This window comes from Lissotriton helveticus, chromosome 6, assembly GCF_964261635.1.
Source record: "Lissotriton helveticus chromosome 6, aLisHel1.1, whole genome shotgun sequence".
Taxonomy (NCBI): domain Eukaryota; kingdom Metazoa; phylum Chordata; class Amphibia; order Caudata; family Salamandridae; genus Lissotriton; species Lissotriton helveticus.
In genome coordinates this window covers 1,495,118,744-1,495,145,588 of record NC_136067.1, presented here as the reverse complement: position 1 = coordinate 1,495,145,588, position 26,845 = coordinate 1,495,118,744, and the positions used below count along the sequence as shown (strand labels likewise).

At 49.1% G+C, this 26,845-nt stretch overlaps 1 protein-coding gene across 2 annotated transcripts in view; it reads right to left on the bottom strand.

Annotated features, from left to right (window-relative positions):
• The window catches only part of USP34 (ubiquitin specific peptidase 34), a 2,681,755-nt gene that overhangs the window by 1,784,779 nt on the left and 870,131 nt on the right, over positions 1 to 26,845 (bottom strand). For both annotated transcript variants that reach the window (XM_078649291.1, XM_078649292.1), the window contains exon 35: positions 13,735 to 13,775. In XM_078649291.1, the coding sequence (XP_078505417.1) occupies positions 13,735 to 13,775 (41 nt within the window). The remainder of the gene's footprint in view (positions 1 to 13,734; positions 13,776 to 26,845) is intronic.

Below are 26,845 nucleotides of genomic sequence, written 5' to 3'. Positions count from 1 at the left end.
TTTAACATTGCCCATTTAACTATGCGCAAAGTCCGTATTCGTTGCATACTAGCACTATTAAAATGTACTACTTCATAGCCTCTGAAAAAACACCCTGTGCCTGACCAACTGCTTTCAGATTGTGGCAGCAAAACACTCCTTACAAGCCATGACCTAATACACAGAGTTCACCATCTTGAACTCAGCCACCAACATGCACCCTGGTGTAAATTATGAGCCACCCATGAGATATCCATGCAAAGAAGTGAAACAGCATATAAAAAGAGTTGCCATTTTTATGTATGCTTCTGGAGGTAAAGAATTGCCATTTAATTATAGTCTGCTTATCAGTTTTAATCTCTACATGTGTGCAAGTTGAACAAACAAGAATCATACTTCTATGTTCTACACACATTATTTTTTGTTTTGTCTCTTTCTTTAACCCCATAGGTACTATCGACCTTTACTGCAGAGTATGAACTCTGAGGTCACCCTAAATTGGGCCAACACCCAATTCACACTTTTTAGGTCCTGAAGCAAGCCCTATGACCCACCAGGGGCAACGAAAGGGCTGAAACATGTCGAAAGTAGATCTGGACATTCACAGCGCAGCGGACTCATAATCAGTCCTCCCTGCACTACACCTTTTTTAATAATCGCCCCATACACTAGGTAGAATACATTTTTACTTCTTATGTAGTATGAGGATGATGTTTTAACACCCCACCTCACTTGAGCACTTTTTATTCACTAACTATTTGTGATCACTACCGCAAAAACCAGTGGTTCCCTCCAGGTGGAGTAAGCATGAAAAGAGACCCTATGATGATGCTATCACGTTGTTAAACAAAGGCGGAGAATCAAGATAAACCGCCTAAGGACCTGTACACGTGAATGAGGGTTCTCCTAGTAGCTTGCAAGGTACTGACGGACAGTACATAAAGGACCCTGGCTAAAAGTACAAGTGATCCATTCGCATTTGATTTAGAGCATGTGGCTGCATGTCACACTTGGTGGCCACTTGTACTGAAGCTAGAAGGTTCTAAAGTCTGCACTGTTGGTGTATAAGAGTGCACTACCCTATCTTTTCATCTTCATTGGCATGTCCCTTCGTCACTGTGTATTGTATCAATAGTTGTTGCTAATTGCTCGCTGACTCATGTAAGTTGTCTATCATGCTTACTACCTTAATGTGAACTGGTTTTTTGAAAACTAATAAACAAACAGAATAAATATGTAACATTCTCACCAAGTGAGACCAAACTTACTATTCAACACCAGGCTCATGACAAACCAAGTTCAAATGCAAACAGATAATAAACCTCAAGTACAACCCATACCAACAGCTAAATGCACTGTCGCCATAATTACAACCCATTATAATGTCCTATGCAAACGTGACGACACAACTTGGCTAAGCAATACAGGAACGTAGTAACTCAAAATACCCTCACAATAACCATCCAAAGACAACAGTAGATGCTCAGGGAACATATTCCTGAAAAATAACATGAGTCATTGACATTCCTTGCACAAACGTATGTGTCAATTCATACAAGCTGAAGCAATACAAAAATGCTTAAACTTAAGGCCATTTTCTTTTCTCAGCCCAACAAAAAAGCAGCAATCGTGTTACTGCCTGAATTTTCTTTATCTTTCCTAAGCAGTACATATTGGAAAAGGTATCAAGATCTCTACTCTTCAACAACAAAAATAGTTGCTCTGAATGAAAATCTAAATCACAGCTGACCGCTGTTTTGAATAAGCATGGGGGCTCAGCACCAAGATTAGGGGCAATTACCAAGCTTTAACTTCAAAACTAAGTTTATCATGTGAGAACGCACTGGGATCCTGGTACCCTGAAGCAGAGTTCACAGTTTACCCACAAGCAGGTGAGAGAAACATCTTAAGGACTACAACAGCCCTGTCAAAAACACAGATTGCTCAGGTGTAAAGATAAACCAGATCTAAATGAGCACCGCCTCATGCAAAGAAATCTACAAACAGGAACAAATATGTATCTCAGAGCAATTTTAAAAACCAACATGCATCTTGTGCAGCTTCTTGCCCCTATTCGCAACTGTGACAGCGAAAAGTTGAACATCTCAGAACATAATAAAACATGCATTAAATTGCCAAGTGTTTCACATTTGGCGAGCTTCATGCCCTTCGAAAAACAACAAATATGCACCAAGAAATTATTAGGGGGACCAATGAGGCACCAAAACAGATCTTATTCCTAAGGAACAAGTTACTTACCTTCAGTAATGCCTTATCTGGTAGAGACTATATCTAGAGGCAGATTCCTTTTCTCCCATCAGACTGCATCTGGAAGATTTTTAGTGAACAGTACCCGTGCGTGCCAGCAAGTGGTACTCCGGTGCTCCCGTGGGTATTAACTAGCCAAGTGTCCTAGTTTAACAGGGTTCTCCCATAGTCCACCCAGAAGTGTCCAAAATCTACTACTTTGTAACTTTTACGTTCCCATTGAAACTCTATGGTAAATCGCGTGTGTGTTTAGACACTGCACACGCATCCTGTGGGACTCCTGCTTCCTAATCCTTGGTTGTCCAGCGTAGCCCCAGCGATTTCCTAGGCCCTAGGCCAACTCACTTTTCCTGAAGTGGTTCTTATACCACTTCTTTAGTATATGGTTCGTGAGGCCCCTAGGGCAGAATTGTATTTGTGCAACTTATAGTATGCTTAATGAGTAACTTGTGATGTATTTCGATCTCTGACCTCATAAAGAGTTTGGAGGTGTTGTGTTAGAAATAAATTCATATATATTTGATATATACCTTGTGTGGTGTCCTTTCATTTGGTATTCAATGGATTATAATTGGTAAAACAATTGGCTTCACATGCTCTCTGAAGTTTTAGCCTAAGACTGCTTTGTCCATGCTACCACTAGGATAGGTGGTCTATAAGGTTGACTTTACAACCATCACCATAAGGGTTGTTTGGACTGGTGCAAGGTGCTCACTAGAATAGTGATCATCATATACCAGGCCAACTTCTCCCACTAAGTATAACTTAATGATGGTCCTTAAAACCTACTCTGATATGAGTATTGTGACCCGCACCCCATACACCAAAGTACTGTTGACTGTTACCCCATTTACTGACGAGACACATCTCCTTTGCACTTCAACACTATTCCATGTAGGTGTCTAGACATACGTGAGTAGGTTTGCGATAGATATTCACTATCTTTCATCTTAAACACCATCTTAAGATGGCCGCAAGACGTGCGCAGTAATTTTTCTGTCACAACCCCACTACCTTTGACCTCAACACCACTTTAAGATGTCTGCCAGACACGTGTGATAATACTGGAGATGGATATCAAATGTCTTCACTTTACCACCACTCTAAGAAGGATGCTAGATATGTGCGATGATGCACTTTTGGGTTTAAGTGGATTACGGTTTGCGCCCGCCAGGTGTACTCCTTTAAAACAGGAACCCCCGGCTCCCTAAACTTCACTCTGGGGAAGCAGAGGACAAGGGTAGGTGTGACGACCAGATCGCACTTAGAAACTGGGAGTACTAAATACCAGTCACTGAACCAGCTAACGCTGATAAAGCATATGTGATACTGCGGTTTGGTTCCTCCTTATTTATCTTACTTACTTACAGTTTAGCACAACTGAGTGCAGCACCTATGCCACACCCTAGAGTGTACTTTTACCTCCAGTTGGAGGTAAGATTATGTGCCTCATGATATATAAGAAAGGGAACTAATGGAAACACAACCACACTCCTGCTTTTAATATATTACTGTACCATTTTTAAAACTATGACAACATATGAGATAGCAGCACGCATTACGGTGATCTCTCGTGTGTGTATAACACAATTGGCTGCTACACTGGCAATCTACATTATTTGCACAGTGGTATCTTATTTATGAAAGCTTGTGCCAGTTACACAGTGAAATTTCTGCATGCACTATATTATTGTGATTTGTGGCAATTTTGTTCTACAGGGGTACCAGCCTCGAAATCTTTAGGCTGGGAACTTCGCTGAAAAATTCTAAATGCAAGCTATTCTCATAGTTTGGCTCTTCACCCTACCTATTTTTATGCTGTATGTGTCTTGTACTTGTCTTTACATGTCTGGAAGCCACTCCAGCACCAGACGAACATTTTGGTCCACAATAATGGACATCCTGGTCAATAAGATGCTCTTATGCCTGGAACATGATAATTAGGTCTCCTTTTTCTCTCTTGACAGTTTGGAAAGCCAACATCAGAAAAGTAGGTACCACTCAAAGGGCACCACTTTTGACACATTTGTGGGGTAGTAAGATTCACTCACTATTCCTGTCCTGACGAAGCGCCACGGATTCTCATGACCACGAGGGGCGGAAACATGTTGACTGACTAGAGTTGGACCTAAAAGAGGGAACTCACATCAGACTACCAGCGTACTTTACCATCCCATTGGTAGCATATACCAATAAACGTTTTTAATCGGACAGGGCGGTCCAGTTATTAAAAGTAGTTGGTGGCCTCCCTGACCAGTTTCAACCCACATCATCACACATGAGTAAGCTTTCTTGTTTTCAGTTTCTATTTTGGGTAAATTCTGGTGTTTTTTTTTTCTGTGATTTTAAGTGATTTCAATACCTTAAAAAAACTGTTATTATCAGTGGTTACACATTTTCGCGCCACTAAAAACAACGGAAAAGGTGTTTTTCAGGTGTTTATGGAACGTTTTGCTTTTATTATTGCTTGCTTTCTGCACTGATAGCACATGGTACATAGACAGTGTGCATATAGTGTATATGAGGTCCAAATAGATTTTTGCAAATTAAACTTATTGTAGTACACCATACAATACTTCTTCAGTGAGTCTTTGGTCATGTGCGCTCGCTCTTTCTTTCTTTCCCATGCAAATTTCTGTGAAAAGGCCCTCTCAACATTGGCACTTGGGACGGGAAAAGCCAAAACAACCAGTACACAATTTATTAACTCTGGCCACTGACATAGCTTTCTATGCCAATACTGCTTGGACTGAGTAGCATCAGCTAAGGGACACAGTTGGGATGACTCTTTCTTTGATGCCACACAAAGCATGAAATGATAAATATTTGCGTTTTAGTTCCTGTGCATAAGAAAACAGTGCACCAGGATGGACTAAAAAGTCAATAGCATCCCTCATTAACTCTGAAGATTGTAAAAATGCTTTCAGCATACCATCTAACAAGTGACAAGGATCTCTTGCAGGGAATCACTTCAGCTCAGGTATCAATTTTGGCAGGTCATCACACAACTTTTTCATAAACGTAGCTGAACCACTGCAAATACAATCAATATCACACCAATCTTTGTTGAATTTGGAAAGAACCTTTTTTGCAGAGCATTCCAAGTGACACTGCGTTCCATGTTTTCCAAAAGTCTGGTGTCATGTTTTCATCACTATCCCAGATGCTTGGTGATCGCGCTTTTTTTTTACATATACTTGTCACTATACCTTGCATTGAATGTTTAAAGCCTGAGACGTTGGCAATTCATCTACCATCAATACTGAGCCACTAGAAACTGGATGCTGATGTATTAAGGGTTTTTACCCATTCTCTGTGGGTAAATGTGATGATACATATTAGTAAAGATTCTTATGAAACCTATCAGTGAAAGAATCAAACACAGCCAATATATCAAATATGATTTTGATATTTCCTGATTCTCTACAGTTTATAAAATAACTAAACAAGACCTAAAACATGCTTCTAAGCCCTGCATCTTTAGACCAAAGACAAAAAACTGTAACAAGCAAAATGAATGAAGTAACAATAGTTTAGTGGCATCCCTAAACAACAAAACTCATGCAGAATACGGTTAGCCCAGTCTTTCTTACTGTTAGCTTGTATAACAAAGTTACATTGTATTAGCCCCTTCAGGAAGAAACAAAAATTACTATTTCGCTCTTTTCCCTTTCTTTGAATGGCATTTAGTTTGTGGTTGTGCAGGTGTTTTTTCAGTGTTTATATGTTTTCGCTGGTGAGAGCTATTTCTCTTTCAGTGGGGTTTTATCAGTTATTATAGGTTTAAACCTAAAGCCCCACAGCCTACACATGAGTTACCACTCCACCTAGACTCTACTTTCAGTCATCAAATGGCATAGCAATAAAAGATCTCTGCCAAAGTGACCCTTCGGGACCCATTGGGCATTGCAGTACCAGTCCAACAAGGACCAAAAGCCCAATGATGAAGCATGACATCCCTTTGGGATATGTGAAGGCAACATGAAACAGTCCTGCTGACTGCCACCATGCATATGCGCGAGTCCTGCACAACCTGTAGATATCTCCCTTCTCTCTTTAGGAACAGTAGCCCTCATTTTTGTTTCCAACTTCAAAGAGCCTGCAACAAAAAGGTGACCTTTCTCGCAGCCAGCGACCTCTGAAAAGCCTGAGAGACTTCTGCACCCACCCGCCCCAGTGCCGCTAGTGGTGCAATATCTACCTTGATTGGACCCTAGCCCAGTGTTGGTCTAAACCCCCAAAGACTGGATGTGTAAGTCGAGTACTTCCCTGTAAATGTACAGAACTGTTTTCCTCCCATAGGATTACATTACATTTCTTGGTATTGCACTGTCTATCGTTTACAATGCTAAGTTGCTGCTACTGATGCTTTGAGACCACAAAGAATTTTCAGTATCACTGCAAAGTATTTTTATTGCTTTTGCAAACACATTTACTGTACCTGAAAAGTATAGCTATTTTAAAACTGGTACTTACGTGCAACTGAGCTTCTCCTTGGTTCTAAAATAAAAGTAACAAAGTAATATCTTTGGACAAACAGTTGGCATTGGATTCAGTCTTTGAGTGTGTGTAACCATTTCTTGCCTGAGTGTGTACAACAAATGCTTAACACAGCCCTCTGACAGCATAACTGCTTGACCACACTACCACACAAGTGAGTATGGTATGATCTACTTTAACTTCTCCAAAGCCTCTGGGGATCGACTGGTCTCTGTGCACACTATATTTTGCTTTGATATATTATATACAGAGTCAGCTTCCTACAACACTGACCACTGGTGTGTCACAAATAGGGCCCTGAAAGAGTCATCCTTGTTCCTAGAAATCAGTTTGCAGAGCGGGGAGGATGGGTGGATCGTTAAGGACTGTGTAGCTAGATATAGTCTCTACCAGATAAGTTGTTACCAGAGGCAAGTAACTTGTTCATCTGATGGAGACTTCTAGAAACAGATTCCTTACCTGGGAATAAATACCATCCCCGGAGGAGGGTTTCGAACAAATATGAAAGGAGAAAGTCCTGCAGAACCGAAAGGGCAAAGTGCCCATTCCTGCAGACCTGACTGTCCAGACAGTAATGTTTAGTGAAAATGTGCAGAGAAGCCCATGCTGCTGCCAAGCAGATATCCAGGACCAGAACAGTGTGTGTTAATGCAGTGGCGACCGCTTTAGATCTGGTGAAATTAGCTCACAATCCTTCAGGAGATTGCTTTTTGGCCAGTGCACAACAGATTTTGAAGCAGAGCACAACAATTCTGGAGATGGTCTTCTTTGGCATGGACCGACCTTGTTTTGCACCATTATACCCAGCGAAGAGTAATTTGTCTACCCAGAACTCTTTCATGAGGTCCTTAAAGGGATGTGAAGGATGGAAAAAGAGGGCACGGTGGAAGACTGGCCTACATGAAAAGGAGTGACTACTTTTGGCAGAAAGGAGGCCAGAGTGTGACGCACAACTTTGTCAAGATAGACTTACAGGTAAAGTGGCTTAGATAAGGCCTGTTGAGGCTCGAAAGGAACGCATATCAAAAAAGACAAAACCAAATTAAGGTAGTTCTTGATCTTCTTGAGAACCCTGAGCAGGAGTGGTACGGCCGGAAAGGTGTACAGGAGGCCTAAGCACCACTTGAGATGAAAAGAGTCTCAGAGTAAATGCGTCTTGGAAACTCCAGCCTGCAAAACTGCTGACATTATGCATTCTCGGCAGAGGCAAGCAGATCTAACCAAGTCTCTCCCCACCCCTGCCCATAGGAGTAGGGTTCAGAGCTGGTTCTGGCTCCGTGTCAGATATGGGGATGGTAAAGAGGCTGGCGGCACTGGTGGGCACCAGGAGCATCGGTAGCAGCATCAGGAAAGGTCGAAGTAGTGCGACCGGAGCTTATATGGTCCATTATTGGATGCACAGGGGCCCAATGGAGCCAAGGCTGGAGCAGCCCACGCAGAACCAGATTGGACCCCATCCCACGACCCTGGAGGGACCTCAACTGAGTCGGGACACCCAAATATTAGACACAGGGCCTCATAATACTTATAAGTTGAGCAGGGGTCCCTCTGGCTTCCGGATATTCAGAGCGGTGCAGAGCCAATCTAGGCACATGCTCCGAAGAACTAGGTGCCGGATGCCGTGGCTCCTTCGACTGTCCCGACGAACTGGAATGGAATGGAGAGGAGTTCGGACTCCGTGAATGATCCCAGGACCTTCCTCTCAAACTTGACCTCGACTTAGGTGGAGTCACGTGCCGACCCGCTAGCAGCTTCAAGGACCATTCCCTCAGTCTTTGGACCTATAGCCTGGCAATCAGAGCACACCTTGGTGTCATGGTCGCGTTCCAGGCACCAGAGACAAACAAGGTGCAGATCGGTCACCGACATTGCCCAGTGACAGGCTCCGCAGAGCTTAAAACCAGTCCTACATGATAAAATCCTCGACACACCAGGAGGAAACCTAACAAAAACAGTCAACAAACAGTTGCAAGTTTCCTGTCAAAAAACAACAGAGGGGTAGCTCTTCTACGGATCAGCGCTGGCTGGTGCAGAAAGAAAAGGCCTTACATCAGCATACTGGGGTGGTGCCCATACAGGTACCATGACGTCACTCTGGCGTAGACAACGCCGAGCCGATCAATGTTTCCTACTGGGCATGCAGGGGTACTGCTCGAAAAAATCTCCCAGATCCAGTCCGACACCTGAAAAATGTAAAGATAAGGAATCGTCAGCTAGAAGTCTCTTTCAGATAAATCCAATACTGATATCAGTATGGATTTGGCAAGAGGAGGTGTTTGATAGCAAACAGCATTATTTTCAGAGAAGCCATTATGTAGCTGGGTAACTCGTAATGACCAGTGCCCAGTAAATATACTACATATACATAAAATGACTCCCTGATCACTTGTACTATCTAGCAATGTAGCTAGATATTAAAGGGGCATATCTGCTCATGAAGGTGTGTCAGCACATCTAATATCATGCACCCTACCGTAGGGCTTTCGGTTCGGCTGTAAGGATGAATTACATATGCTGCATGCAATGTCTGTGGACATGGCACACAGGGGGTTCGACATGTTGTGTTTTCATAATGGTTTGCAACGTTACACGCAGCCTGCAATAGCTGCCTGCATGGATTTACGTGTGGGTCCCTTATGGCGGCACAATATAGGCTGCAGCCATTGGGGACCCTCTTCAGTAACCATGCCCAAGGAACTAGGGGTACCATTTACTAGGGACTTATAGGGGGGTGTCGGGAGAACCCCAGGGAACAGGACTCGCTGACATATGCCGAAACTGATGTCCTGCTGCTCCGTGTACAGGACGTGGACAGCCCCTTTAAACCACCATGGAGAGTACGGGAGGAGGAGTCCGGAGGCGGGACGTCCGCCTCTGCCTTCCTATCGGGGAAGACGCCGAACTGAAAGAGGAAGAAGCCGTACGTCAGAAAATGCACTCCGGAGAACCAGCGGGAGAAACTGGAAAAGAGGACAACGCCAGAGAAGCCGTGGAGAGACCGCCATATCGCCGAAGGTCCTGGAGTCTCACCGGAGGTCCCGGAAGGCAGGATAACGCCAGGAGGCCAACGAGACCACGCATCGCCCCTTCACTCTCTCTCCAGGAGGAACGTGGCTGGAGCAGGTACGTCGCCGCATACAGGGGTTCTCGAGAGCACTGGGAGGGAACGGGTAACTCTTTGAGGGTGGACACCGCTTTTCGCTCGTCAGTTGGGCTTCACATGGTGGTGGCACTCGGTGGTCCCTCACATTCCCTTCCTTGTATAAAGGAGTCCACAGTATGTTCCACTGACCCTTGGCTTGTTTTATTTTTGTTTATATACGTCCCACGACTGCCTGAAGGACAGCGGAGCTCTGTGTGCACCAGCAAGACCTTCCCCGACCCGGTGAAGAGCAGGAACGATTCCTTCAAAACGGATCCTTTTTCTTTCAAAGTTGCAAATAAAAAGAAACTACAAGACATACAAGTTGTCTGACTATCTCATTTGGGGCAGAGAGTTCTTTGACTACCTCCCTCTGGATTTCCCGACAGGGTGCTAAAGTCCTGGCTGTAGGTAACTGGGTTTTTGTTGCAGTAATCCCCCTGCTTTTTTGCCTGGCATTTGATGCAACTTTGACTTAAGTGCACTGTGTTCTCGCTAAACAGGTACCCAGAGCTAGTGTTCTTTCCCCAAAACATGACAACTAGTCATTTGATCCCCAAGTGACCAGGCCTTTAGAATCTCTGTAAGTCCCTGTAAGTGGTACCTAGGGGGAGGTAGTAAAGAGGGTCTAAGAGCCGCAGCATATCTTGTGCCACTCTAAAGGAACCAGAACCAAACTTATACAGTCTGCCACTGCAGGCAGCGTAACAAGGTGCTCTAAAAAGTGAAAAACCGACATGTCACACACCTGTGTGCCATGTCCGCTAACACTGCATGTAATATTTGTACATCACCCCTACAGCAGTCCTTACAGGCCTAAGGCAGGGTGCATTATATTACAAGTGTGGACCAGTTCAATTACTGCCAGTGCAAGTGAGTAGGGAAGCCATTTAAAGTACATGGGCTGGACACTGGAGAAAAACGAGTTCCCCAAGTACATGATGGCTTCACTGAAATTAGAGATGTTTGCTATCAAACATCTTGTATTGATAAACTCACACTGATTGCAATGATGGATTTATTAATACATGCACCCAGAGGGCACCTTAGAGGTATCTTCTGAAAACCTATCAATAACTAGTGTGCCAACTAACTAGTCCAAGCCAGCCTGTCACCACAGACCATTTTCTGACTCCCAAGGGTGAGGCCTTTGCTCTCAGGAGGTCAGGAAGAAAGCCTGCTCGAATAGAGGGTGTTTACATCCCCTCCTACAGGACGACCTGCGAATTAGCATTCCAAGGCAGTGAGCTTCAAAGAGCCCACTGACTTTGGTGTATGAATCTGGCTTCCCTCACAGGAAAGTATACCCCTCTCCAGGGCCCATTTGTTGCCTTGACAGGTGGGAAAATTTGTAGTCAGAGAGGCGTGGGGACGTTCAGGCTAGTTCCACAACTAAGGTGGCTACCTGAAGTGTATACGAAAATCAGAAGTCTACCATCTTTTGAGGGCAAATGTAGGAATTCAAGGACAGGGTTATGCCCACTTCCTACAGCCCCCGACCCAAAGTGACCCAGCTGTGAAAAACCTGACTCCTCAACACACTTCTGCACCTGTAACCCCTGGTCCGAGTGGATGTAGACCACAGGTGTCCCCACATCCCTGAGCATCGTGAGACCGGAGTCTCTTTGTCAGTTCAGCCTGACTGGTTTCCAAGTCCAAGCCTGCAGCCTCTCTTTGACTGTTCCCATAGGATCGAACGCAGTACATATTTTTCCTTTATAGGAGAACATTGGGCACCCAACGTTGAAAAGCACCTCTGCCCAGTGCCGCTTGAGGTGACCTGTTGGTACTGCCTTGGACCTTGCCCCATACTTACCTTAAGTCTAGGAGACTGAACCTGTAAATCGCTGTGAAGTACCAGTATGCAGTGTATGTCTTTCCTCCATAGGATAACATTACCGCTTCAGAAATTGCACTCAGTGTTGATTTTTCAAACCTGTAAAAATGTATAACTTTAAATGCACTTACCTGAGTTTGATGATCTTGTTGGAAAAATTATATAAAGGTAAGAGTTATGTTTATAAAAAGGGGTGGATCTCTTTATTGAGTTGAGTGCATCATGTATTGACTGTGTATTGCAGATGTCTAACACTCCTCTCTGATATGCCTAAGGCTGCTCAACCACACTGCCTCCTAGAAGAGCACCTTGGATTGCTAGAGCAATTCCCTGTCCACTCATAAGGGATACCTGGACTATTTGCACTGTATGCCTCTTTTTGGTATATAATATAAAGAGCCAGTTTCCTATACTGGCCAATTGGTTTAACAATTAAACATGTTGCTCGGTTTAGGGAAAGAGCACTGGTGCCTGCTAAGCTGGGACCCAGCACACATCGGTTAAAAACATCAGTACCAGTGGCGTGGGTGTGTCAATGTCACAAAGGGGCACTATCCTAAATGTTCGTCTGTGTATCTAAGAATGAACTTCTGTAGATGCTTTGCAGGGCAGTCCTGTCATGAGAACCCTTCACAATATGGAATTTCACTGCTATTTAGAGGGTAGGCTCATCTTGAAACAATCTGACTGTAAACAACTGTATATCTTCTTATTTCCATACACAAACCCGTCTCAATTGCGGTTTGTTTCATTACTTATTTCTCAGACTCAAACATGCTACATACTCCTCATTTGTGAGTCTGGATCTAGATATTTCTGACAATTGTGGGCTGTGACATCTTTATTATCACCAACATAAAAGGAGGACCACGGACAGAGATTCAAAAGATCTTGCCATATTGTTCTAGCTCCATTTTCAGGATTCCAAGTTGTGTACCGTCAAGGAGCTCTAGAATCATCTACTGAATCTACAATGTCAATGGAATAACACCATCAGACAAGAAACATGCCTTGAAGCAAAATTTTATAAAATACACTCCAAGGAGAGAAACACACTCACAAAAGCTGTGCACACAGAACAGTTGGACAGAACAGGTAAAAGCTTGCCAATTTAAAAAAAAAACATGTAATGCCTGGCAGTGTGCTTGTGTAATGTTGCTTATGCACATTGAGCACATCTCTGTAAATGTTCAACTTATATCTCTGCACACTTCTGACTAAATGTACTCAGAAAAACAATAGACAGCCATGGTCCTAATAGTAGGGCCACATAAGAACACTGTATTTTGATTAACTGTGAATAGCTATGTGGACGATGGTTAGTAAATTGGTCCCGCTCATTCTCTGGATTATTCATATACCAAACTAGATGGAAAAAGAGTGACAATTACAAATATAAAAGGTGGTAATCAGGTAGTCAACAACATTTACAATGGCTTTGGCATTCAGAAACTGTTTTACTTGTCCAGGGAGAGCTGCGCTAGAAAGGACATTAACTTCTTCCCCTAGCCAGGTAACCTCTTAAAGACTGTAATGCTTTCCTGTGGTGGTTGAATACACCTTACTCTCTATTTGGAAAGCTTTTCTTGAGCCATTAGAATACAATATGCTTGCAACTTCATTTGTCAACATATTTTGTAAGACTATTCTATGTTTCCAGTGTGTACAAAACATAAAATTGAGGACCTTTAAAATGTACTGTGGAACCTTCTTTGCATGACTGAAATATTTTACATATGTATGTCTTAAGAGACATTTTTTTAAGGAAGTTGACAATGCTTTGGGCACGAACATTTACACCAAATAGCATAAACAAAGCTGTGTCAAAAACAAAGCAACAACAGAACATGAAATCAAGCAATTATCAACTAATATATGGTATTGAAGGTGAAGCGAATGAAATCCAAGTTGGAAAGCAATATATGAATTAAAAATGTTCTACAAGGCCCAAAGTTTACACTAAAGAGAGTAAATGGAGCAAAAAAAGCAAATTCTCTGGACTACTCACCTTCATGTCTTGACTTATGGTCAGTTTGAGCTTTTAGAACCCTGTACAGGAAAAATGATTTTTTTAATGCCACAACATATTTAAATCCCTTAAATGATAAAATCAAAGTCTCTGAAGCAATAATCACAAAATGTAGAAGTAGTAAAGAACAAGTTACTTACCTTCAGTAACGCTTTATATGGGAGAGACTATCTAGCCACAGATCCCGGAAATGTTTGGTGAGCAGTAACCCTGCATGCCAAAAGGTGGCATAGTTGGGCTCCGTGTGAAGCTGTCGCAAGTAACGTATGCAGCCAGTAGTATTTGGTGAATATGTGCAACGAGGCCTATGTCGCTGCCTAGCAGATGTCCAGGACCGGAACTCAACAGGCTAAAGGAGTGGTCGCAGTCTTTACTCTGCTAGAATGAGTACACACACCTTCTGGGGGTTGCGTCTTTGCCAAATGTAGTAGATCTTAATGCACAGCACTGTTAATTTGGAGATAGCTTGCTTGAGCACCGCCTTGCCTGCACGCCAGTAGGTAGCATCAGTCTCCTCCGCGTGGCGGTGGCATCCACGCCGTGATGTCTGTGTCACCTATATAGGCGCCACCTCAGCGCACTGAGGTACTTTCCATGACTTTTCATGCTAGAAGCGCCGAACTATGAAGTGCACTGGGTCTGGTGTGTTCAGTATAGCGCCCTAAAAGGGAGCAGCCGTGACACTAAAATCTGTCCTCAAGGCGGGGAGGATGGGTGGGTTGGTAAGGAATCTGCGGCTAGATATTTGTCTCTACCAGAAGGTAAGTAACTTGTTCATCTGATAGAGCCATCTAGCAGCAGATTCATTACCTTTCAATAGATACCCAAGCAATACCAGGTGGGTCTTCGGACAAATTTAGACTTAGAAGTCTTGCAGGACCGAACGGGCTAAGTGCCCATTCCTGCAGACCTGACCGTCCAGGCACTAATGTTCGATCAACTCGTGGAAGGATGCCCGCGTCGCTGTCCGACAGATGTCCTGGACTGGAAGTCCACTGGCTAAAGCAGTGGTTGCAGCCTTAGATCTGGTGGCATGAGCTCTTAAGCTTTAAGAAGGCCGCTTCTTGTCCAGTGCGCAGCAGATCTTCATGCAGACCTACTGAGATATGGTCACTTTCTACAACGCCCAACCTTTCTTCGTGCCAACATACCCCTTGAAGAGTTGGTCGTCCATCCGGAACTCTCTTGTACAGTCAAGGTATAACAACCCCCCTCTTTTTGGGTTCAGACTGTGGAATCGCTACTCTTCTTTAGAGGGATATGGAGGTGCATAGAAGGTGGGCAAGGCGACAGATCGGCCTACATGAAAAGGTGTTATAAGTGTGTGGGTACTCATGCAGGGGCACTCACACACTTATAACCCAGCACCCTGCCTTCAAGATCAAAAGGCCTGCCTCAGGGGTGACTTATAGGATTTAAGTGTAGTGCCCTCAGAGGTAAGGAAACGTGCATCTGTTGTAAGTGGTGCTACCTCCAGCTTACACAGGTTACAATGTCAGACCTGTAGTCACAGCTCAAGTGGTCTCCCATGGGTGGCACAATACATCCTGCAGCCAATGGGGGACCCTTGGTGTACCTATGCCCTGGGTACCTTAGGACCACATTCCAGGGACTTATAAGGGTACACCAGTTGCCAATTGTGGAGGTACAGAAGCACTTATGTCAAATGTAGGGAAGAAGCACAGAGACTGGGACCTGATAAGCAGGAGCCCAGGCAAACTAGTCAAAATAACATACAGACACCAGAAAAAAAGTGGGGATAACCATGAAAGCAGATCCTATTTTCCTACAAACTCAAGAAACACTTCTCACCCATGCCCTCTAGTGACAATAGTGTAGTGAAGATTTACAATGCCAATCCCTTGGATGTCCAGAGCAACAATGACATTAAGAACACACACCTTTTACTGTCCATCACCGACACAGATGACCCTCAATGTAGTTTGGAAGATCTGCTACAAGACTCCACCATCCCTAGTGGCCCTAAAATGAAATCCGAATGGACACCCACCCTAGCTGGGGGTAACTCCATCGATGTTCTCCATAACTTAGTTTTGGAGGACATAGACCGATATGAAGAAAGAACACGTACAGTCAAACACAGAACTAAAGACAATCTCTCTAGAGGTGAACGACTGGCCATGAAAACTTTGAGCACAGAGCAGGACATCATCATAAGAGAGGCGGACAAGGTAACGTGATAATCAGGACTAGCAGGGATTATCATGATGAGATAATAACCCAATTACAAGACAGCACCTGCTACGAACTCCTTAACAGCAACCCCACGGGCCCTTTGACTCTTCTGATTAACAAGCATCTCGCTGACTGGCAGACCCTTGGTCTCATTGATGAAGATGAAGCTTTATACAAGAAAGTTGTGAGACCCACTTTCCCTTGGATGTACACCCTTCCAAAAGTGCACAAAATGGCCCCTTTTCCACCTGGGAGACCCATCATATCTGGTATAGGGGGACCCACTGAGAGATTAGCACAGTATGTAGATTTGTTCCTCAGCCCTATGGTCAAGAATTTACCTTCATTTATTCGGCGCTGGGATGACGTCGCCGGAGTACTTAGACGCCGCCCTCGCACGCTGATGTCAGTTCTTATACACAGCTTTTCCGCGCCAGAAACGCAGAGCCATGATAAAAACCAACACTGGTGCCATGAAACTAGGGCCCTGAAAAGGGATGACCTTAACCCTAGATATCGATTCGCGGAACGGGGAGAATGGGTGGGGCGGTAAGGAATCTAATACTAACTAGTGTTTCTTACAGATATATCGTTACCGAAGGTAAGTAACTTGTGCATCTGAAAGAAACAGGTTAGTATTAGATTCCTTACCTTAGAATAGATACCCCAGCAATACCAACCCCGGTGGTGGGTCTGCGAACCAATAATCATGCCAGAAAGTCCTGGAGGACGGAACGGCCAAAGAAGCCATCCCTCCCGACTTGGCTGTCCAGGCAGTAGTGTCTTGCGAACGTGTGCAGCGAGGCCCACGAAGCTGCCTGACATATGTCCAGCAAGGGGACTCCCCGGCCCAGGGCAGTAGTAGCCGCCGTGGCCAGAGTGGAATGGGCCCTCAGCCCAACAAGAGGTTCCTTCTAAGCCAAAGAGTAGCATGCCTTGATGCACAACACGACCAACCGAGAGATGGTCAGTTTCTGCACCGCCCATCCCTTCTTAGTGCCCACGTAACCAACAAAGAGTTGGTCATCCACCCGGAACTGGCGTGTGCGATCCAGATAGTATGAGAGCGCACGTTTTGGGTCCAGACGGTGGAGCCGCTCTTCCTCTTTAGAGGGATGCGGAGGCGGAAAGAAGGTGGGCAAGGTGATGGACTGCCCGATGTGGAAGGCTGTGACTACCTTGGGCAGGAAAAAGGGTCTTGTCCGCAACACAACCTTGTCCGGATGGACAGAAAGGAAAGGAGGTTTAGAGGAAAGAGCCTGGAGCTCACTCACTCTCCTGGCAGAGGTGATGGCAACCAGGAAAGCAGCCTTAAGTGTAAGAAGACGGAGAGGACAGTCATGAAGCGGCTCAAAAGGAGCACACATCAGGTAAGTTAGAACCAGGTTCAAGTCCCACTGGGGCATCACGAAATGAACAGGGGGGAACATATGAGTGATGCCCTTCAAGAATCTGTTAACAATCGGGGACTTGAACAAAGAAGGCTGATCAGGTAGCCTCAAGAAGGCGGAAAGGGCAGAAAGGAAGCCCTTGATAGTGCCCAGAGCAGAGCCCTGCTGGGCAAGAGAAAGAAGGAAGAGGAGAACCTCAGAAAGGGGGCAGAAAGTGGATCCGCAGCCTTTGTTGTGCACCATGCCACAAATCTGTTCCACGGGGGCGGAGCTTGCTGGCAGCCGAGATGGCCGACTGATCCCGGAGCTCCGTTCAGCGGCACCAATTATCCTGTTATTATCCTGGACTAGACCAGCCGAATAAACCTCCACCCTCCCTCCCTCGACGGCGGAACAACCCGCGCGACCGGCGATCCCGTAGTGGAGGAGGTCCGACATCTAGAACTGAGTTCCCGAGGCCGTTGTTAGCCGAGTGCTGGTGGGCCGCAAGCCGCGGTCCCCAGTAGCCCCTTAGGCCGGGCTGCGTGCTTGTACGTGCGGCCACGGGGAAGAGGGTCTGTCCCGGAGGTCGGGGACTGCCCCAACGCGCGCTGGCTTTGGACTGCCCCGGAGTGGCCGCGCTTGAGGGTGCCGATGGCTCGGCCCTGCCGAGGTTGAATACCCGCTTGCGACCGGCGTGGAAGCCCTGAAGTGTGGGGGAGAGACACCGTTTCAAGGAGGCGCCATTTTTGGAGGCAGGCCCGGAGAGGAGCGGGGCTGCACCTCGGTGGGTTCGGGAGCGGAGTACCCGGACTCTGACCCGATCAGACTGCAACTTAAGGTGGTAGTGAGCCTCAATACACCTAGCTCACGCAAGGCGGGGGGCATTTCACTGATGAGGGACTGCAGACTGCGCCCTGGTCCCCGGATTGTGGTCCCCCGCGCCGTGGCTTACTTCCCGGACCCATAGGACCCACGGTGTTAACCACCCCTGGTTTTAGACGTGCACATCGAGTGGCCCCGGTTGTGCGACAGTGACGATCTACTGTGCACACAAACGGCAGTGCAGGGAGCGTGGACACAAACCGATGGTTGGGCGGACAGCGCTCATGGCGTCTTGACCTAGAAAGCGGTGGAACCTAGCGGTATTACGTGGGACTGACTGTGCGGGATCGGCGTTGGCCTTTGCCGTCTCGCGGACACCGGCACGGCCGATAAATTGCGACGGATCTCGGACGGAGCTCTCGATTGCCTTGACCGGTGGTGAGAAGTCTGGACGCTGCCCGTGATTCCATGGTGCGGCCTGCTCCACGATCCTTACAGCTGAGACAAAACCAGTGTCGGGCGAGGAGTCCAGACCACTGGCCTCCCCAAGCTCACCTGTCCAGTCCTGAAAAGACTGACACTCCTGTGTCAAGAGGGTGCTTGGACCCCTCCCAATCCCCCTCGTCACCCATCGCCTGAAACTCAGGCTCAAAAGACGGGCCGGGTCGTAGAAGTAGAAATCTCCCAGCGGCGTCGAGAGCGGCGCCGATCCGGCGCCGGACCCGAATCGAGGGCAGGACCGGGGAGACGGCGTCGTCCTGGGACGGCGCCGGGGGTGACCCCCTGGGGGCCGGTGCGGGCGAGGTCGTGAGGTCGACCGGCGGCGACCCGGATCCAGACCCGGATCCTGCGGGGCCCTGCAGCGTCGGGGGGGAGTCAGAAGAGAGATGTCTTCTCTTCGACTTCTTGTGCCTCTTACCTGAGGACTTCGAGCCCGAAGACTAATGGCGACTCCCGGAACTGTGGTGATTCCGGCCCCGCGACCGGTCCCTCGACCTCCTTCTGGACCAGGACCTCGAGCGGCGCGGGGCTGACTGCCGGAGCTCGAGTCGCTTGCGGGACCGCTCCCGCCTAGCTTTAGACGTCAGGGCCCGGCAGTAGGAGCAGGACTTGTCGTCGTGGTCTGGGCCCAGACAGTGAAGACACCGGCGATGTGGGTCGGTAACGGACATCAGTCGGTTGCAGTCGACGCAGGGTTTGAATCCGGGCATCCCTACCGGCACCGTCGGTGGCGTTAGAGACTCGAAAGATGATCAAAAAGTTAGTCAAAAATGGACTAGGGTACAACTTTTTCCGGATCGGCGCTTGCTGTCGCGGAAAAAAGAAGAACTGACGTCAGCGCGCAAGGGCGGCGTCTAAGTACTCCGGCGACGTCATCCCGGCACCAACTACACCGAGGACGGACGCCGATCCGCAGATGACGCCTACCGACGTGCAAGGGTACTGCTACGTAAAAATTTCCGGATCCAGTCTGACGCCTGGGGATATTCTAAGGTAAGGAATCTAATACTAACCTGTTTCTTTCAGATCCGCAGATAACGCCGGTGGGCTGGCAGGACGGGGATGTGAAAATAGGCGTCCTTAAAGTCCAATGCTACCATCCAGTCTCCAGGGTCTCGGGCAGCTAAGACCTGAGGCAGAGTCAACATCTTGAACTTCTCCTTCCGGAGGAAGCGATTGACGTTCCTGAGGTCCAAGATAGGGCCAAGCCCGCCTTGTCCTTCATGGGGACTGTTGGAAGTGGGATCCCTGGCTGGCCAGGGCTTTCGCCAAAGTCAGTCAGAGACCACCACTCCCAAGTCAGGGCAAGGGAGTTACAAGCCAAGATAACCCCTGCTCACCCTCTAGGTAACGTGGCGCGAGCAGCAAGGCTAAACTTGGAGGCGATGTAAGTTAAGTATTTGCGCACGCACCCCAGCAACAACACCCAGGACCCACCACAAAGGAAACTCCACACAAGGTTATATAAAAATAGCCTTTGTATTACACCAAAACACATTAGATAAAACACACACTTTACAATGTGCCAGAGGCACGGGCAGAATTTACAGGGGATATGTACAAGACAGGGCCACCTGGACCACTGTCAGGAATCAGAAGTAACACTTTCAGAAATAGCAGTTAGAATGTAAATCACTGTAGCACAAAATATAAAAATAGAGCACACAACCAGTAACTACTGGTAACCAGGACCTCGCTAGCACCACCTGCACTAGGAGAAAACAACCACCTAAGTATCGCAATACCTGTAGGGGTGTAAGAACATAACACATGATGCAATACATAACATTCATTCAGAGGTGTAAGGAAGGAAAACACATGATGCATCAACAATACATTCAGAGGTGTAAGAACAAGGCACATGACGCATAAAAACACATTCAGAGGTGCAGAAAATGAACAATTGCGCCAAACTCACATAAGTCACCACCTGTGACTGTCCATGGGCAGGAACACCAGAACTGTCCCAATGTCAGGGCCTAAACGTGGCAGCTGCCCACGAAGTGCTGGGCAGCTGTGTGACAATTGATGGGGCCAGCGTTGGAGCCTCCTAGGCTCTGGACAAAGGAAATGTCCCCTAGAGCCTCTCAGGGCTCAAAACAAATGACTGTCCCCCTTGGGCCTCGCTGGGCTCTTGAAACAACAATGTGGGCACTCAGGAGCCCCTCTGGGCTCGAAGGAATGACATGCCCTGGAGCCTCGTGGCTCTAAGAACAACTGTGACAGGGGGGCGGCCCTCTGGGAGAGCCTCGCAGCGCTCCAAACCAACGATCCCCACACGAGCCTCTCTGGGCCCGTGACTAGCGTTGGAGTCCCTCCCGGGGGACTCGAAATGACAATTGGGCCCCTGAGCCTCTTGGGCTCCTTCCACAACCCAATGCTGCCTCTTCGATGGAGCCCCCCTCCTTGGAACTCGAAGCAGCTATGGCCCCCAAGAGCCTCTGGGCTCGAACAGACGAAATGGCCCCCACCGGACTAGGCTGCCCCCGAGCCTCTCAGGGCTCACCAACAATTCCCCTCACTCGGGGAGAGAGCACGAGGGGGGCGGGCACCGGCAATGTGCCCCGACGCCTCCCCCTTCCCTGGGCAACACTGCTTCACTCACCGGGAGTCTGGCGAAGATCCAGGGCTCTTCCTGGGCAGCGGGGCTCCTCTACGCCACTGGAGCCCTGCCGGCGCCTGCAGATCTCCCTCTTGTGGGCGGCGGGGCTCTCCTCTGCGCAACGGGGCCCCGCCTGCACCCCTCCGCCGCCTCTCCTCGCTGCTGGGCTCTCCTCTCCCGACGGAGAGGCGGGACTTCCGGTTGCTTCTCCCGGGGCCGCGCTGTGATTGGCCGGCCGGCCGGAAAACTTCCGGGTCGTCGCAGGCAGCGCGGCGGCCCGTCTTCGGCACTTCCAGGCGGGGGGTGAGTTTACCGAGGAGTGGGCTCCCTCGAGGTAAACTCAAAATATAGCGGCAAGGTCCCTGGCAGGGTGGGCACCTGCCAGGGGGCAAATTAATCAAAAATAAGCGAGGTGGGCACTCGCTAGGCAGGCAAAGCGCTCCTCAGCGCTAAAAGGCAATTTAAAGCGCCCCCTGCGCTAAATGCAAAATAAAGCGCTCTTAAGCGCTAGAAGGGGAAAGAAAAGCGCTCCCAGCGCTATCAATCAAATGCAGCGCCCCCAGGCGCTATAGGACAACAAAGTCCAGCAAAAGTCCTTGTAGGCAGGCAGGGGGGCAAGGCTCGGCCCAGAGCCAGCACACTGGGTCTCCAGGCAGGGAGACACTCCAAGTAGCGGTCCTCTGGCCCAGCAGCAGCAGCAACCCCCTCAGGATCCTGGAAGAGAACAACCTCTGTGGGGACACAGCCCCATTTTTATACAGTACATTCCTTTGTCTGAAGGGTGGGGGCAGAACCAGTCGCAGCTGGTTCGTGAGTACTCTGTTTACCTCAACCACCCTCTCTATTCACTGGCAGGGCTTGGGTCATTAGACGCACCACAGGGGGGCGGAGCCAGCATTGTCAGGGGAAAACCCAGCCTCATTCAGGACACAGGTACACTCCTCCCCAGCCATCAGCATGCTAATCTCCCACTCACCACCGGGCAGACCCATCCAGACTTCCTGGAGCCTGGCATGCCAGCCAGCTCCAGCCAATCACACGCCAGCACCCTCACAGCACACGTACAGCCATGTCTAGGAATGGCACTTCCCCACTAAACACATACAAGCTGCACATACCGTTGCGCAGCATTCACTCCCACGAGTTCACACATACCAAACTCGAGCCCGCACTCCCCACGCATCAGGAACTACCAGGGACACAGACATTCCCCATGCATTCCTATGGGCGGGCAGGCCTAGCTCAGCACATGCACTCAAAGTGCGCACGCACTTTCCACTGGGACACAGTGAAAGTGCGCAGAACCCACAAATCACCATCACCAATTCACCATTTAAAGCAAAAAGTCTAGGGGTGAACCTGCCCCAAGGGCCAAAGTCGAACAGGGACCAGAAAGTAGTGTGAATAACGACCACGCCTTACTTCTGGCCTAGGAACGCGCTCGATGGCCCCCTTGGCCAAGAGAGCCATAACTTCCTGCTGGAGAGGAGCGAAGTGATCCCCCGACATGCGGAGGAACTAAGGTGGCATGGCCGGGGGGGTGGACTTGAAGGGGAGGGAATAACCCTTCCGGAAGAGTTGCAGCACCCACCTAAGTGACAGAATGCCATTGGGGAAGGAGACTAATCCTGCCACCCACTGGCATGTGATGCGTCCCGAAGCTCATACTAGAAAGGCTTCGAGGCAGATGTCGCGGGGGGGAGGTGGACTGACCTTCACGCCGGACCCCAGAGCTACCACGGCGGCATCCACGGCCACGCCGAGTTTGGTTCTGCGCAGGCTTTTTACTGAACGAGAAGGCAGGGGTGTCTCTTCCCTGGCCACGAAAGTAGTGAAAAGTAGACGTAGCCGGGCACGTGGCAGAAAGGCCCAAGGACTTGGCTGTAGCTCGAGAGTCTTTAAAACGCTCCAGCGCACTGTCGGCCTTGGATGCTTGTTTCCAGTCCAGGGAGGACCTGGCTTGGCAGTTCGGGCTGGACTGTTCCCATGGGGCACAGGGTCAAGACTGATTTGCATGTGGCTGGGTTCAAACTGGAATGGCATGGTGAGCAAAAAACGATGGATTTAAGCCCAGATCTGTGTACTGGGGTCAATGTATGACATTGTTCTGCATTCTGTCCATCAACTGTTGTTTTTGCATTTGTCACCCCGAGTGGGACGGGTATGCTCAGACGTGAGTCCCGTACTCTCCATGCCACTGGAATCAAACTATCCAGGCTGATGAAAACCGGTCTTTGGATGCTTGTTTCCAGTCCAGGGAGGACCTGGCTTGGCAGTTCGGGCTGGACTGTTCCCATGGGGCACAGGGTCAAGACTGATTTGCATATACCTGAGTTCAAACTGGAATGGCATGGTGAGCAAAAAATTGATGGATTTAGGCCCAGATCTCTGTAATGGGGTGAATGTATGACATTGTTCTGCATTCTGTCCATCAACTGTTGTTTTTGGAAAGGCCCAAGGACTTGGCTGTAGCTCAAGAGTCTTTAAAACGCTCCAGCGCACTGTCGGCCTTATCACCAAACAGGCGAGTGGGCATGTCCATGAGTGAGCTCTGAACATCCGTGGAGAACCCGGTAGACCTCAACCAGGCATGGCGACGAAGTGCCACGGTCGTGAAAATCGCCCTACCGATGGGAATCTGCGGTATCTAAGCCACAACGAATGGCGAATGTAGCCGCGTACTTGCTCTCTGCCACAGCCTGGGACAGCACAGCCTGCACCTCTTCAGGACACTGAGGCAACACCTGAGCAACGGTGTCCCACACAGCGTGGGAATAGCGTCCCAATAGACATGGGGTGTTTACCAACCGCAGCCCCAGGCTGGCCAACGAGAACAACCGCTTGCAGAACTGCCCCAGCTTCTTAGAGCCCTTATCCGGCGGAGCCGTGGGAAAGGCACTCTGGGACGACGAAGCTTGAATTACCAGACTCTCGGGTGTACGATGAGTGGTCAGAAAGGCAGGATCACCAGGCGCCGGGCGATGACGCCTGGCGATGTTCTTATTCACCGGTGCCCCTGTGGCCGGCCACGATCAAGTGCCCAACAAGACATCAGTGAGGGCGTTGTTAAATGACAGCAGTGGCTCCGATGAAGTGAACGCCGACTGGAGCACTTCAGTGAAGAGATCAGTCTTCCGGGCCACTGTTGGAAATCAAGGTTAAGGACCTCAGCTGCCTGACGGAGCACCACCTTATATGAGGCACCTTCCTCCATAGTGGAAGGGGGAGAGCAAACCCCGGGACAGAGGAGACGTTGAGGCCGCCGGCTTCTTCCAAGTCGTCTGCCCAGAGTCGCACTGACGGGCAAGAGGGTCCTTGGACCCCTCCCAGTCGTCCTCAATCTCCGCTGTGTGCAGTACAGACCACAGCGGCGGGGCAGGGACCGAGGGAGGAACAGGCGCCGGTCTGGGCTGAACCGGTGCCATGTCCCAATTTGGATCCCAGGCAGGGACAAAATCATCCAGTAATAGGGGCATAGGCGGAACCAACAGCATCCACTGCGGCGCCGCAGGCAGATCCGAGGGAGGCGCGGGGCCGAAGCCGGCAGCGTAGGACCTCTTGGTGCCGTGGCCAGAGCCAGGGGTGCAGGACCCTGGGGCGCTGGAGCCGCCGGTGGAGTCGACGGCCCAGCAGGATCCGGACACGGGACCGCAGGGCCTGAAGGCGCACCGGCAGGAGCCCGAGGCCTAAACAGGCGGTTCATGGCAGCAAGAAACTCTTGCACCTGTGCGGGAGTCACCGTCGAACCCGGGTAAACTAGGTAGGGCGCGGGACTCCCAGGCTCCGAAGGAGCCACAGTAGCGAAACCCCTGTCCACTTCGTCAGCATCCGGGGACCGACGGGGGGACGTCGGAGAGCAACAATGCTTCTTCGACTTCTTTTTGTGACGTCTCTTACCGGAATCCGAGGGTGAAGCCTTGGAGCCCGAGGAGCAGTGATGGTGGCCCCGCGAGCTTTCCTGAGAATGGCCAATGGACCGCGAACGGGGCTGGGACAAGTGTCCAACTTCAAGCAACTTCCGGCGCCGCTCCCGCAAGACCTTCGGGGCTATGGCCCGACAGTCCAGACAGGACTGGGAGTTATGGTCGCACTCCAGGCAGTAGAGACAGACGTCGTGGGGATCCACCACCGACATATTGCGATGGCAGGCGTCACAGGACTTAAACCCAGGCATCCCTACGCACCAGAGAAGACCAACAAGAGACAAAAGTCCCCAAAAAGATAGTCAAAAAGTGACTAGGGTATGTGCTCTAACCAGATCTGCATTTACTGGCGCAGAAAAAGAAACAACTGATGTCAGCGTGCATGGGTGGTGTGAGAAAGTGCCATCTTTCTTGCATGGTATGCCCCGACTTTTTGCTACATTGCTGATGTACTTTGACAGAGTGTGCCCTAGGTTCCTGCCAATCAGGTACCCATGGGCTGTGTTCCTTCTCTAAAACTGCATTGAAGCCTAAACCCAATTGGAATCTCTGGCCACAGGTCAGCCCTAGGTACCCAGGGCACTGTGACCAGAGAAGGCCCTAAGGGTTGCAGCAGCACTTATTGTGCCAACCTTAGAGGCCCTGTACCCTGACACACACACACTGCACTAAAACAGAGAGTCGACATGGCACACATCCCTGTGTGCCATGCCCACAAACACACTGCCCTGGCATACCTCAGTCACCCCTCTAGCTGGGTGCACTATGCCAATGATGTGGGCACAGGTGCATGAGCCCTCTGCCCCTACAGTACCGAGGGCCATTCCTGGGCACTGTATGTGCAGTGATGCCATAAAGAGTATAGGGTGCTGGGAGGTTGTCATTACGAACTCCACAGCACCATAATGACTACACTGAAGACTGCGAAGTTTGGTATCAAACTTGTCAGCACATTAAACCCGCACTGATGCCAGTGTGGGATTTAATGCCAAATGCACGACAGAGGGCATCTTAGAGATGCCCCCTGAAACCTAACCAACTCCCAGTGTCCCGACTGCGTGGCTACCGAGGCTGCCACCACCAGACATGTTTCTGGACCCCTGGGTCGAGAGCTTGCCGCTCTTGGGGGCCTGAAACAATGCACATCATGGGACGAGGTGCCAAGCCTCCTCCCCCAGGATGGGCAGAGGAAGCTTCAAAGGCATGCCGCCTTTGTGAGCTTTTCCAGGCCACTTGCTGCACTCAGCAACAGGCCCCCACCGGTTCTGACACCCACTTTGGCGGGAAGATAGGTGGGAAGAAAGGTGGTGTGCCAGCCTCTGCCAACCCCACCCCTCAGGTGGGAGAGGCGAGGTGAAGCACAACTCCGGGCTCCCGCCATCTTGAGCATGGGGAGCCCTACCCAATTAAAGCTAGGCTCCTGCCCCCCTCCCACTGGAGAGTGGCAGGATAGGTAGGGGGTGCACTCCCCCAGGACAGGGACAAATTGGTCCCTGCCCTTGCCCTACCTGTAATGCCCCTAAATGTAGTATTTAGGGGCACCCTGAACCTTCCTTCCTCAGATCCCGATTTTGAAACAAGAAGAAGAACAAGAAGAAAAAAGACCTACAGTGCAGCTGCTAACAAGAGGACAACACCAACTGACTTGGCCCAGCCCTACAGGCCTGTTGATC